The sequence below is a fragment of the Erithacus rubecula genome (assembly GCF_903797595.1).
Source record: "Erithacus rubecula genome assembly, chromosome: 1".
Taxonomy (NCBI): domain Eukaryota; kingdom Metazoa; phylum Chordata; class Aves; order Passeriformes; family Muscicapidae; genus Erithacus; species Erithacus rubecula.
This window is the reverse complement of record NC_136658.1, coordinates 57,698,290-57,711,645: the sequence shown is the minus strand read 5'-3', so window position 1 is coordinate 57,711,645 and position 13,356 is coordinate 57,698,290. Positions and strand designations below refer to the sequence as shown.

General features: G+C 34.1%; 1 protein-coding gene across 1 annotated transcript in view; it reads left to right on the top strand.

The window, feature by feature from the left end:
* The window catches only part of PIBF1 (progesterone immunomodulatory binding factor 1), a 102,636-nt gene extending 89,693 nt beyond the window's left edge, over positions 1-12,943 (top strand). The window contains exons 16-17 of the mRNA XM_079313488.1: positions 10,229-10,405; positions 12,617-12,943. Coding sequence (XP_079169614.1) covers positions 10,229-10,405; positions 12,617-12,673 — 234 coding nt within the window. The 3' untranslated portion in view covers positions 12,674-12,943. The remainder of the gene's footprint in view (positions 1-10,228; positions 10,406-12,616) is intronic.
* Positions 12,944-13,356: the final 413 nt, after the last annotated feature.

Here is a 13,356-nt window from a genome sequence, read left to right as displayed (position 1 = left end):
GCCCGCAAGAGTGAAAGAAAAGTCAGATGTTTTTATTAATTTTTTCCTCTTTTGTGGAAATGCAAGATGTCCTGAAGTATCTCTGCTTTACCTTACTTTGACCATTCTACTCTATATTGCCAGGTTTGTCCTTCTTACTTTGATATTGCCTTTGGGGACTGCCCCTCATTTCTAAATTCTCTGTGCCCAGATTTTAATTCCATCTCAGCAATGACCTTGAGAATTCCAGATGAGTTTTCAGCATTTCATTATTAGTCATACTTTAAAGTCTGGCTAATACTATACTTAGCTGTAATTAAGTTATGCTGAAGAAGATTGACTAGGAATAACCTAGGACAGAAAGCCAATATGTTGGATTTAAGAACCTGGAGAATAGCAACAGCTGCCATCTGCAAAAAAACAGAGGTGGAGAGAAGTTCAGACGCTCATAAAAAGCTTTGGAGTCGTAAGGGGGAGGGCAGTACGTGTTTAATCAGGGATGGAAGCTTAGTGGATAAAAGGGAAAAACTGCTTTGTTGGGGAGAGGGGAAGGAAGGGGTATCTGCAGGGGTTGAGAAGGCACAAATGAAAAGATGTGATTGGTAACAGGTGCCTTCAAACAATCTCTATCTCTGCCTCTTCCCTCTCTTTTTTGTGTAAAAAGATTGTACATGATAATGTCAAAATTATTTGTGTTTCTAAAGTGAATGACTTCCTGCTCATCTATGTGCTTCAACTTGTTTTATATAAAAAAAATGCTGATGTACAATGCTTAGCTCTCTTTTTAAATGTTAAGCCACAGAGTAATTATCATTTTTCTTATGCTACGTTTATGTTCCAAGATTCTAGTTTCTATTAATGTTCTGCATGTTTTCTAAGTAGATTACAGGAACATTTCTGCATCACAAGTAAGCCCCGGAGCTATTCTCAGCTTTAAGCTTGGAGAAACAAAGTGACATTTACATTGCTAAATGAGTGTAGAGAAGCTTCTGGCTCATTTTTTACAAAGAAAAATATGCTCATAAGCAGTATATGTCATCCTTTTGTTATCTATTTTGTTGCTGTCAAGCTTTAATAAAAATTGAATTCCAAATAGTACTGAATTTAGGAAGAGGAAGGACTTTCTTTGAGCTCTATTTTTCAGATGTATATTCTTGCAAGAATTATCAGTCTATTCACAGTGGTATACAGTCAGCAGTTGTGTACTAAATAGGAGGTTTCATAGGCAAAATGCAGCATATATATGGATTATGGGATGGAATTGGCATGTATATTTTAAATTATATGGTTTTGAGAAAGCTAGAATCAATTAAAGGGATAAACTTATAAACAAGAAATTGTTAATTGTTGATTAATCTGAAATTGTTCAGATTTTCTCAACGTGTGTCCCATGTTATACTCTTTTTTTCCAGTATTGGCTGAGCATATTTCTGTCTCATGCTACTGCATATCCAGTTGTGTAAATATTTTACCTTTGTTCATTTAATGGTAACATTTGACTATTGCCAAGTGGAAAGTGAATTCAAATACTCTGTAAAAAATAGCAAAGACAGGGAGAATTAAACTAGAATATTACCATCTCAGAACATACAGTAACTTCTACATAATAATTTATGAAAATAAGGCAGTTTTAACACATTAGCATGTTAGCATCCATTTCCTGTTAGGTGAACTTACTGAAGAAAGCATACTTTTTATTAAATGTTGAGTAAATGAATGTCACAATGGCTCATATTAAAAAAATATATATATTTGGAGAGTTAGTCCTAGTTACAATTACAAATATATTTCTGATTTACAATACAAAAGTGAAAATAACTTAAGAATTTGATATGTTAGTTCAGATTATGAGACAAATTATTTCGTATTTTTGTTAAGAAGTTAGAAAGATTAAACTGTTAAGAACAAATTTAAGATACAGCTGAAATAGGCAGAGAGTTTTATCTATCTAAAAAGACAGATGCTGTTCTCTGCAGTTGCAGTGACTGGGACATTTTATTGTTGCCACAGTTCTAATGCGTTCGCCTTATAAAACTAGAAGTAGTTTGTAGATCCATATAGTCACAAATCTGCCAGTTCGTTTTAAGGTTTTTATATGCACTGGGATATAGAGAACTAGTGAATTAAGTGTAGTGCAGAGAAGCTATCAAATCCTGCATATGGTCTGGCATCTTTCCACCACTCAGTTATCAGGTTCATTTGTTTTATCAGGACATTTCATACTGTCTTCCAGTTTCCAGCTTTACAGTGTGTATCCATGTGCTCTAGATGACCATATGTGCAAATCTCACACTGGAATTCATGCTGAATTCATGTATTTCCAGCACAGCTGCAATTAGGATGCAACTATGTCAAATACACTCTGCCTTACTTGAAGGATTGTACAATGACTTATGCTGTTTTCTTGATTTCATTGCGGTTGTTAAAATGTTCTTTGAGCTCTATTATGGATGTAGATTCTACTCCTGATAGGTAAAAGCTCAAGGAGTTCCACTATTGAAGCTGAGTTTGCACCAGTTGTGCTACTGCTTCCTATCCATCTGCAGTCTTAAACAATGGAATGGACTAACTGACCATTTGCTTCATTTTGCTGTCATGTCAAAATGGTGCTTCTGCAGTTTCCTTCTCCTATTTCACAAGTTGTCATCATTAATGTTACTGTCCAATGTTGTGAATTCAAGCTTAATGGTGTTGGTCTTTTTTCGTTGCCACCAAAACAAGGGAACAGATAATTCATTCCAGGCTAAAGGCTGTCTTCTGCAGTATGTCTCTAGCAGAAATAAAACCACTGAAGGACAGTTCTAAAATAGTTCTTTGTGTAAATTGTCAGCACTTCTGAAGAGGAGACATCATAGGTATTACTTTTGCTTGAGAGTCTCATTCCTTGATAATGACCCATATGTCTCCTTTCTCTAGTGCACTCCAAAGTTTGAGTACCATACTCAAACTTCAAAGTGCTGTGTGCAAGTCATTGCATATGTTGAAAGGCGGAACCAGGTTCTGTTTCAGTCATCTAGTCTGTTGTTGTGCAGAGATATGCCAAGAATCCATACAGTGAGCTTCATTTGTTTACCTCAATTTTAGCTGGTGAACTCCAATGTTGTCAGAGTACTGCCAGTGTAGAGATCATCTGAGAAGTCACTTGTCAAGTGAAAAAATGGCAGAGATGGATCTTGCCTAATTTTAAAAAACATTTGCAGTCAGAAAAAAACAAAAGCAGGTACTATTATGGTGTGACTTACCATAACCTCATTTAAAATATGCAAAATTAATATTATACCAACAGCAATATAGAGGCATCAGACAAGTTATTTTGCCTAGGTTTAAATAGTATTACTGAAGATATCTAAAGATGCATGTGAGGAAATCCAACCAAGTATCCATTTTTAACATACCTTTACTTTCACAAATGTTACAGTAGGAGTCTAAGAGGGATCTACATAAGGAACTGCACAGGACTTCAAAGAGGGCAATATCCCTAGTATTTTCTCTACCATCACCTGATACGCCCATTAAGCTTGATCCTAGTGAATACCTTAAGACAGACAACTGTGAAGATGGTTCCTTCTGAACCACCCTGCCCTGCCTTTTTCCAGATTAAGGTAATATTCCCTCAAGAAGGGGAGAGAGGAAGTATTTTTTTTTTTCTCTGAATCCTCTCTTGAGCATTTGGATATCGAACACGAACTTTTAATTATTCACAGACTGAGAGAAATCATTCCAGAATATGCTCTTTACAGAACACTACCTAATGGGTATAACATTCTTAAATGCTTGTTTAAGTTTTTCAAATCAGTATTCTTTAACAAACCCATAGCTTGAGTTTCTGAACTCTGTTTTTCCCTGTGCAGACTTGTTTGAAGACTACAATAGTTGAACTAAGAGAAACATGCATGTGAAGATAGATTGCACTGACTTGCCATGAACATGTTTTTCATCCCAGTTGTATTTTCTAATATATTTATAGTTTTTATTGTTAATGTTATTTTAGAAGTTAATGCAGCCATGGTAGTCACCAGGCTGCTACATTCATAGCTACTATTTGGCCTCCACATAGTGGAAGAGTCCAGTCTCTGGACTCAAGTTGTGGTGCACCAAAAGTCTTTTTGTGAAACAGTTTTTTGTTCAATCCCTTCCATACATTGGGGATGTACAGTTAAACTCCAGACTGGATACATATTTTATTTTGAGTTATAGTTTAACCACATGGGAACCATATGGCAGTTAAAGTGAAAAATACCAGCTTTCCAAGGAGGTCCTGACCATACATGCTTTGCTCTCACACTACACGAGACTTACAGATTGGGAGTGAGAATACACATCTAAAATCATCACGTTAGTGCTTGACTCAAAAATTTTGAGAGACCATAACTTTTGATCAGCATCCCTGAGGGAGGAGAACTCTAGTTTTATCCTTTCTGCTTTTTCTAATTTTAACAGTGAAATTGGTTTTCTGCGCTATTCTTTTATGCTGTGTTCTTCTATGGGAACACTTGTCAGTCATCAAAATTCAGTGGTTCTGCCAGAACCTGATACATTTTCTAGGGCAGGCATCTTTTTTCATCTTGCACAATACAAGTTCTCTGTTTCAAAATGGAGTTGCAATCTAAGGTGAAGTTTGCATTTGTAAATTCATGAATATATGCAGTTGTAAATTGCATGTAGAATTCCTAAATTCTATATGCAGAGCTAAAAGTGGAATGATAAAGGTTCAGTTAACTGGACATACAATTATCCGGGTTGCTTTTGCTTTAAAGAACATTTGCCTGAGTACAGTAAATGTGAGCTTTACTGCTTTACACCCACTGGCTTCTTCTATGATTTTAGTGCTATAAAAAAGCCATTAAATTTACCATTAGAATGAGCTATCATGAGACTACATAGGTGTATATATCTCTTCCTACTGAGGAGTTCCAGCTGTTTGGTTTGATCTATGTAAAGCTTCTTTTCAGGATCATTGTACAGATTATTTGAGGTGCACGACTTCCCATAATAACCTAAGAATTTACATATATGTGATTGATTCCTGTTAGCCAGTTACTTTTTCTTGAGACTGTTATTTTGCATCTACTTCCACAGCATGATGTATAGATATGTCTCATTAAGTGCTTATATAATTTTACATACTTACTATAACTAGATATACACATATGTAATGCTAAGTGCTACTGCAAGCTTTTGAGTGCACAGATTTTTTCTTCCTTTGATTATAGTTACCTGACAGAGACAGAAAGAAAAAAAATTTATACTATTGACAATTCACTCAAAAAAATGAAATTACTATCTTGATACTATACTTGATTACAATGTAGGCTTAATGTAGGCATTTCTCTTACATACTTAATCTTAAGTTTTACATGATGAAAGACCGCTTTTTTATGCCACAGTCATTTCCCACATAAGACAGTTCTTTTTCATTTTGCTTTGACAATGCAAGTCATGATTTTGTTATAATACTTATATTCTATCAATTTTGAATTAGGAAGACACATACACATTTTGTATGTGTATGTTTGAGCGTGTGTCAAGGAAGTCAAAATCAATGTTAATAGAATTCCCTTTATAGTATCTGTAACTCAAAATACATTTATATTTCATATGGCTGCATGCCTTGTACTTGCATTTGCTTATCTTCTAGTTGCATTGCTAGTTGAAGGAATCAAATTTTATCCTTTGTATTCCAAAACTGATCTTCTGATCTGTTATACAAAACTAATAGGTACTATTTCAATTATCCATAACAGGTCAAATCTATTTTAAATAAACTACAGCTTATTTTTTACTGTAAGTTCAAAAATAATTTAAAAGTCTCTGAATTTTCTGAAGTATGAGTAATATGAGCAGGTAATACTCTTTTTTACTTTACCTTTTAAAAATTACTTGCACTTTTTGGTTTGGTTCCTTAAACACTATTTTAAAGCTTGATGGTTTTCAGTTAGTTCCACAACACCAGCATTTAGCCTAATAAATTAGCAAGGTAGAATTTGAGAAATATGCCAAACCAGAAAACATTTTAATTAATGGACCCTGTGGAAAAGACTGCTGTCTATCCTTTGTCTGTATATTTTTCAAAATAAAGAGTCATAGAAACATTAAAGTTGGAAAAGATTCTGAGATCATTGAGTAGAACATTTAGATCTCCTTCTCTGCTTGTATATTGGCACACAAAATTGCTTATGCTATTTTTAACTAAGGTTGTTGGACATAACTTACCAAAAATAAATGGAAATAAGCAAGTAGTTTCTCCTGATACTATTTACAATGCAATACATGTTACCTTACTTCACCTCCTACTACATCATTCCCAGTGTTCTCAGTCCATTCATTCTAATTACTTGCTTTGAATTCCAGCTCCTTTCTGGTTAGGTATGCAGAATTTTCAAATATTCTTTTATAGTTCAAGTAATCATTATTAAATATTAATTAATATCTGTAAATGGGATACAGGGTTTTAGATTGTCCTAAAGTGTGAATCTTGGTATGTTTAGGAAAAGCGAGTAGATAATGTTTTGGAAATACTGAGTAGATAATCTGTGGTGTGAAAACTTGTTCAAAAAACACAGTTCTTTTTAAGAGAATAATTTGATACTTCAGATCTTTGTGCAAGGAGAATTATGATTGCACACTGGCTATTCAGGATGAAAGTTGTTTTAGGCAAAGTGGAAGCATGAAAAAAGTGAAAATGATAAGGAGAGTGAGCTGAGAAATGGATTCAGCTTATCATGACTAAATTTAGGTATCAAAATGAAGGTGTCTGTGGTGAGGTGTCTTTCTGTGCTTTATAGTTAACAGCAGCCTAATCAGCAAGGCTAATGTTGAAACACCAATAGTGTCCCACTTCTGAATGGAGTTACTTTCTAAGCTACATTGTACCTAATGGAATATTAGATTCTTAGCTCATGGTTAGATACTGATGTTTAGATACGTCAGCTTAGGTGTTCTAAATTTGAGTGAAATCCCACTTAATGTGCCATATAGCTCATTACTTGGATTTTTGGGACTTGTGCTGGTACACAGAGCAACATCCTTAACAAAAATTAATCGGGTTAGCTGTGGACAGACTTTCAAAATATTTAATAATATAGTCCTGAAACTTGTTTGTATGGGTGACACTAATTGTATATAAGCACTGTTTTTGTGCCAGCTGCATAGGTTACTTTTTTCCTTGTGTCATCTTAACCCACCTTTTTTTGCCAACTGCATTGTTTTCCATACTGCCACGTCCCCACAGAATGTTGCATAAGTGGTGAGTGGGTGCTTGTGTTCCTGTAGTTTGTGACAGTGAGACCAAAGGTGTAAAGCCAGCCCGGGGAGGAGCTGGGTGAATCCACTCAGAGGTGTTGGTACTTATAATCCTCCCAAGAAGGATTGCTGTCTGGCTTTCCAAAGCCAAAGCCCTCAGACCTGGAAGCCTCAACACAGTGACACACGTTGCACAGCACAGCTTATATGCCCAGGAGCCAGCATGGCAAAGACCAAATACTTCCCCAGAGAAATTGGGAAATGCAGAGCTTTAGCAACACTGTTTTCTACAGTGCACGGAGTAACTGAAGGGAATATTGTAAGTAAACAATTTGCACAGCTCTTCCTGGACACAGAAGCATGAACTTGACACAGTAAAAAATAGAAGAATTTTAATCATCCATTTCTCTTCACATCTTCCTCTGCTTAGCTTATTCTGAAACTAATATATGTCCTTCTCCACCAAAGATTCTTCCCACTTCCTTTGAAGCCTCTACCTATTTTCCCCTTCTTTCATAAGATCTTTTTCTCACTGGAACAAGTTCACATATTTCTGCTAAGTACAATCTCCAGAGCTGCTTTTTCCTTGCTACCTGTCTAGACCAACTTGCTGGATTTTAGGATTGGAAAATAATACTCATAGAATCAAGGTAGCATGCCAGCAGTAGCAGGTACTCATGACTGTTTGTTTGGAAGTTAAAAGTGAAGAATTAAGACTGTTCAGAAGCAGGAAAATCTACAAAGTTGGTTAAAATTACTGCAGTTCAAGACAGAGCTTTGTATTCAGTATTTCCGTTCCTGAAAACAGCAAATCTCTTGTAAATATGTTGGGGTAATTTACTTTCCATGTTTAGCTGTACACATACCAGTAATTCTATTGGATTCAGTGTTTCTTGTGGTATTTATTTTGTCATGTTTCTTAAGGTCTTTCTTGCTAAACGTGGAGAGGTTCAGAACAAATATTAAGGCATCCTTATCTAAATCTTCATGATAAATTTGGCTGTGATGTCAAAATAGCTTCTTCATTGTGGAATAATTGTTAATCCCCCACTCCCTGTCATTCCTTCCTATAGCTTCACATTAGAGAATCCTCCTGTCACAAGGGAAGCTTGTGTGAGAGCTGACTCTCCAGAGCCTATTCCAAGTCTGAAAACAGACAGTGCTGTCAAGTACAGGACAGATTCTATTAAGTAGAGAAGACTTTAAACTGCCAAGTGGATATTGACACAAGAGAATTTGACCCTACACATACAAGTTTCAATTCTGTTTCTGAAATAAATCTGTGTGACAGTTTTTGGGTTTTGCCTTGTTCAAACGTGCAACTGTTTGGTCCACAGAATAACACAGTTTAAGTATAGGAACACCATTTGCTAATGTCAAAACATTGTTTATGTACAATTTAATCTCCTGTGATGGTGTATTTATTTGCTGTATACTTGCTTGAGTTATTTTCATCAAGAAATTCTGTCTATGTGTTGCTTTGGCAACATCTTTGCAGAGTTTACAACTTTGAAAAACATGTTGGCATCAGCTATGCAGTCCTTTTAAACAGCTGCTCTGCAGTCATGCTGTTTCAACATGCCACCACACATGGCTGAATTATGCAAATAGTTAATATTAAATGACTGAGATACAAGAACAATTTGTACACTCAACAAAGCTGGTCTGTGGAGTGTAACTTCCATTCATGTAACTGAGTTAGTGTTCAATTTAAAGGCTTCAGCATGTTTCTTTTGACTTTGTTTCTTGTATTAAAGGAAGCAGTGGACAGAGAGAAGGTATATGTATGGAAGGAGTATTTTAAATGGCTGAGGGTTTTTTTAACTCAATACTAATAATTCAGTGAAAATAGAATATGCATCAATATAATTTTCCAGCAAGCATTACATAGGTAAGATTTAATAAATATTTGTCATTCAGCTATAAAGACAAATTACTCTTTTCTGATTGAAAGATGAGATGGAATGTTGATTACATATAAGGCTAATACAGTAACAGTGTTGCTTATTGAAGACAACACCATTTGTAAAAAGCAAGCAAACAAAAAATATTAATTTTTTAAAGCATGTAAAACTGTCTTAAATTTACATTGAAAGGCTTTTCTACTGACCTTGCTTTTCTAATTCTGCTGTAATGAATGCTCTAAATAATACTACTAATAGTAACAATAATAACTAAAACTTTAGATTCTATAACTTATTTTATAGTCATCATACCTATTACATGGGGTGGAGGGGGAATGCTAGGAGGTAGGTGTGGTGAAAGATGACAAAAGAAGATGTCCAGTTAATGTCAGAAAATGCTATGGTTTTTCCTTTCTCACTCTACTGTACATTTTGAGTAATCTGTTTTGTTCAGCCACATATTAAGGAAAGATTACATTTTTAATTCAAATTGTTTTCAAAACAAATAACTAGGATATCAACAAAGGCTGCATTTCTATATTTTCTCTTTCCTTTTTCCACACTGAAACTTTCATTTTTCACAAAACTTCTTTTCCATTCTGATCCTCTTTTTGCTGTACATGCTCTAAAGGTTCTTCATTGGTTTTTCTTTTCTAATCTGGATATAAAGAAATATTTCTAGTAACGTATTTATAAAATTTCTGTTCAAGACCTAGTGTTCTAAAGTACAAGTTGTCTCACTCATTCCAATTAGATTTGTACACTCCCTCAGCCTGAAAAAATAAATGTAAAAGAATTCTTTTAAATGGAATGTAAATCTAAGTTAAAAAAGAAAATGTTCTTCTTACTGCACAGTAAAGGTTCTCTTTTACAGCCTTTAATCAAGACAAAATTTGAGTTATATAAATCCTCTGTGCCTATTTTATTTTCTTACTTTGCTAGAGTTTAAGTAGTAATGTTATTAATTATAGCAAGTATGTATTTTTTTTTACATTTACCGACCCATGTTTGGTGAATATAAATTCATTATTAACAAATAAATATTTTTAGTTCAAATGTAATTTAAGTGATTAACTTAGCATTGTTCTTTTGTGGTTTTATAGGAACTAGCTACAATGAAGCAAATTATCATTACTCTACATGGTAAACGCTATGAACAAAATCTACCTCAGACTCATACTGATGTAAAAAGGGCAACTGGAAGAAGATCAAACCCTTTGGTAAAACTGCTGCCAGAACATGAAGAAGAAAATATATTTACACCTAAGCCAACGTTATTTGTAAGTACTATGATAAGAGTAAGTGCCAGAACTTGTTACGGTTCTCCTCACTTCTTGAAAAATGTGGATTCATCCTTCAGGGAGATACATAATTAATTCAGCTCTTTATGGAGACAGTCAATGTTGAGGAGAAGAATTAGAGTTTGTGATGTTTTTTAGCCATTTGTTTACTTGGAAAATCTTAACTTCACAGCAGACTGGGTCTTTTTTTAAAAAAAATACCATTGTTTTATTTGTATTACAATACTGAGTGGCTAGCAAGATTTTAATAGTTGTGAGGATTCACAGACCATGTATACTAATTTAAATCTACCATGATTGTGTATAAGTGGACTTTGTGCATATCTATATTGAGAAGTAGGAGTGAGGAAATAGGTGTATTTCTGCATACTTTAATTGATGTATATTAATGTGCATGTGTGTATGTATCTAAATATATATTAAAAATAGACCACCAGTATTCATATCACTTCTGTTACTACACGAAAGCCTGTTTTATTCCTTCAGAAACTAAAAGCTTGGATTTCAATATTTGAAGTGGCCCACTTAGATTTAGTGCCTCTGTTATCAGCTTCATGAAAATGGTTTAGAAGTTTCTGACTATGACTGTGTGTATTCAAGACAGCCAAGTTGCAATACTGAATCACAAAACAAATCATGACTCTTATTTACAAACTTCATGATGCTACCTTTCTTTGAGGTTTCTCTGACTGGGTGTATCCACACTGCATAACATATGTGCTGATTTGGTCCAAAGAGAAATCAATTTTTTCTTCTTTAGTCTTTTTTTCTTTTTTTTCCTGGTGGAGACTTTAACATACAGTGTCTTAAACCATAAGAGGTTTGTAGTGTAGCACACCACATACTGAATTTATAACACAGAAAGTAGAAAATGGTAGCATCTCTGGAACATGATGTAAGGACATTGGGGAATTTTAAGAATCAAATTTTAAGTTCAAATTTTGCTTGAATTGCTTTATTAGACTAAACACAGGCTTATCCAGTGCTGTTTCATTCACAGCCCTTCTGGTAGTGCTAAACCATAGTGCTCAAACTTTGTTTTTGATTGAACAATTCAGTGATCCAAAACATAAGCAAATAGTTTGTGTAGATGATCTGGGGTTTTGGTGCATCTGTATTACTTAGGGATATAGAAACTGTGTAGGAATCCAGAAAAACTGCATTTACATTAAGACATTGTAACCAAATTCTCTTTGAAAAACTCTAGCCTTTGCAAATTTTGGAGTAGGGAACTGAAAATGGGCAGATGGCACAGTTTTTTCTTCTTAGATAGGAAAAAAAAAAAAGAGTAGTCCTGTGAAAATCCTGCCAGTTTAGGCCAATTTCTAGAATTTTAAAAGCTTGCAGATTTTTTTTTTGTTGATAAAGCAGATTTGGTTTTGTAACTGGAATCTTCAAAATGAATAAAGCAGATTTTTAAATTGTATGCTTTTTAAGTCTTGAAGAATGAATAGGGAGCAGTCAGAAAAGAGAACTAGAAAGAAACAAGTTTAGGGACAATAGTGCTCACTAACTCAAGAGATTATGCCCAACCCTGGAAGCAGAATAGTCCTTACCTTGTTCCACCTCCACTTGATTAGTTTTATTTCTATTAAAATTTAAGCTATTTTATTTTATTCAAACCACCACTTAATTTGTCACATGCAATCCTGACTGTGTAGCAGTAACCCATAGGATTATGAAGGCAAAGATAAGTTGCTCAGAGATAATTCTCTGCAATTAAAATACCTTCTACAGAGTTAGAAAACTATTGTATTCTTTTATTTTCAATTAAATTTTTTTAATAACTGTATTTTTCCATAAGTGTTGGTCAGTTTTGGCACACCTAAGATCTCTTTTCCAAGATCCATTCCTTTCTCAGCTGGAAAACACAAATGATGTTATTTCAAATGAAACCCATTTATAGCACAGTTGATGCTAGTTTTCATTTTGACAGGTTTTTTTTTAACTATTTTGTTTTCACCATATAATCTGATTTTTATAACCTGGAAATAGGGAGGTTTTAATACTGGTGTGTTGTAATAGTAACTTTAAATGCGTAGTCTTGGTTTTGATATTTGCATGTAAGGAAAGAACTCAACTGTGAACTACATAGGAAGGAGGCAGGCTTGTGTAGATTATTCAAATTGTATAGATTGCATATTTTTCATCTGTTCACTGTCTCACAACTAAATGTTCTTTCTTTTACAGACAAATAAAGAGCCACCTGAATGGTACAAAAAACTGCAGAAGAAAACATCACCATAGCATTTTTCTAAAATTATTCAAAATAATCTTTTGGGGAGGTTTTAGTTAAAGTTATTTTCACCATAATGATACCCATTTTATATTTAGTTAAAACCCCTTTTGGTTTTAACTGTTTCTTTTTTAACTGTTGGATAATCTTGTGCTTCATGAAATAATTTCTAGATCTGTCATGTGAATAAAATGTGTGAAAATGATGCATGCAATAATTTTACTAACATTTGTTTGAATTTTAAAAGATAAATAAACACTAGTGTATTGTACACATTATAATCTGGGTAGTTAAAGGATGTGTTATTGAGAGTGATCAAATTAATTTATGTTTCATCCTTTTTATATTGTTTTTTCCTGGACCCTGTGTTTCATGCCACATTCCTTGCAACTATTCTGGCTAATGGAAATTTTCAAAATATTCATGCATTAGTATCAAATTATATTGTACTTTCTATGAAAGAAATTCATGTCACCTGGGAAAAAAATTATTACTGGCCTTGATTTGTAGTTTATCACTAGATGATATTTGTATAACCAAACAGGCATTAAAAATACTTTAAAGAAGCAATAAAATGTATCTTAATTATCAGCACGGATACTTAATGGGCTAGACAGTAGTGTAGTTACATCAATGTAATAATAAAAATAGAACCATGATGGGTAAGGACTGAGTGTGTAATGTGGAAATGGGG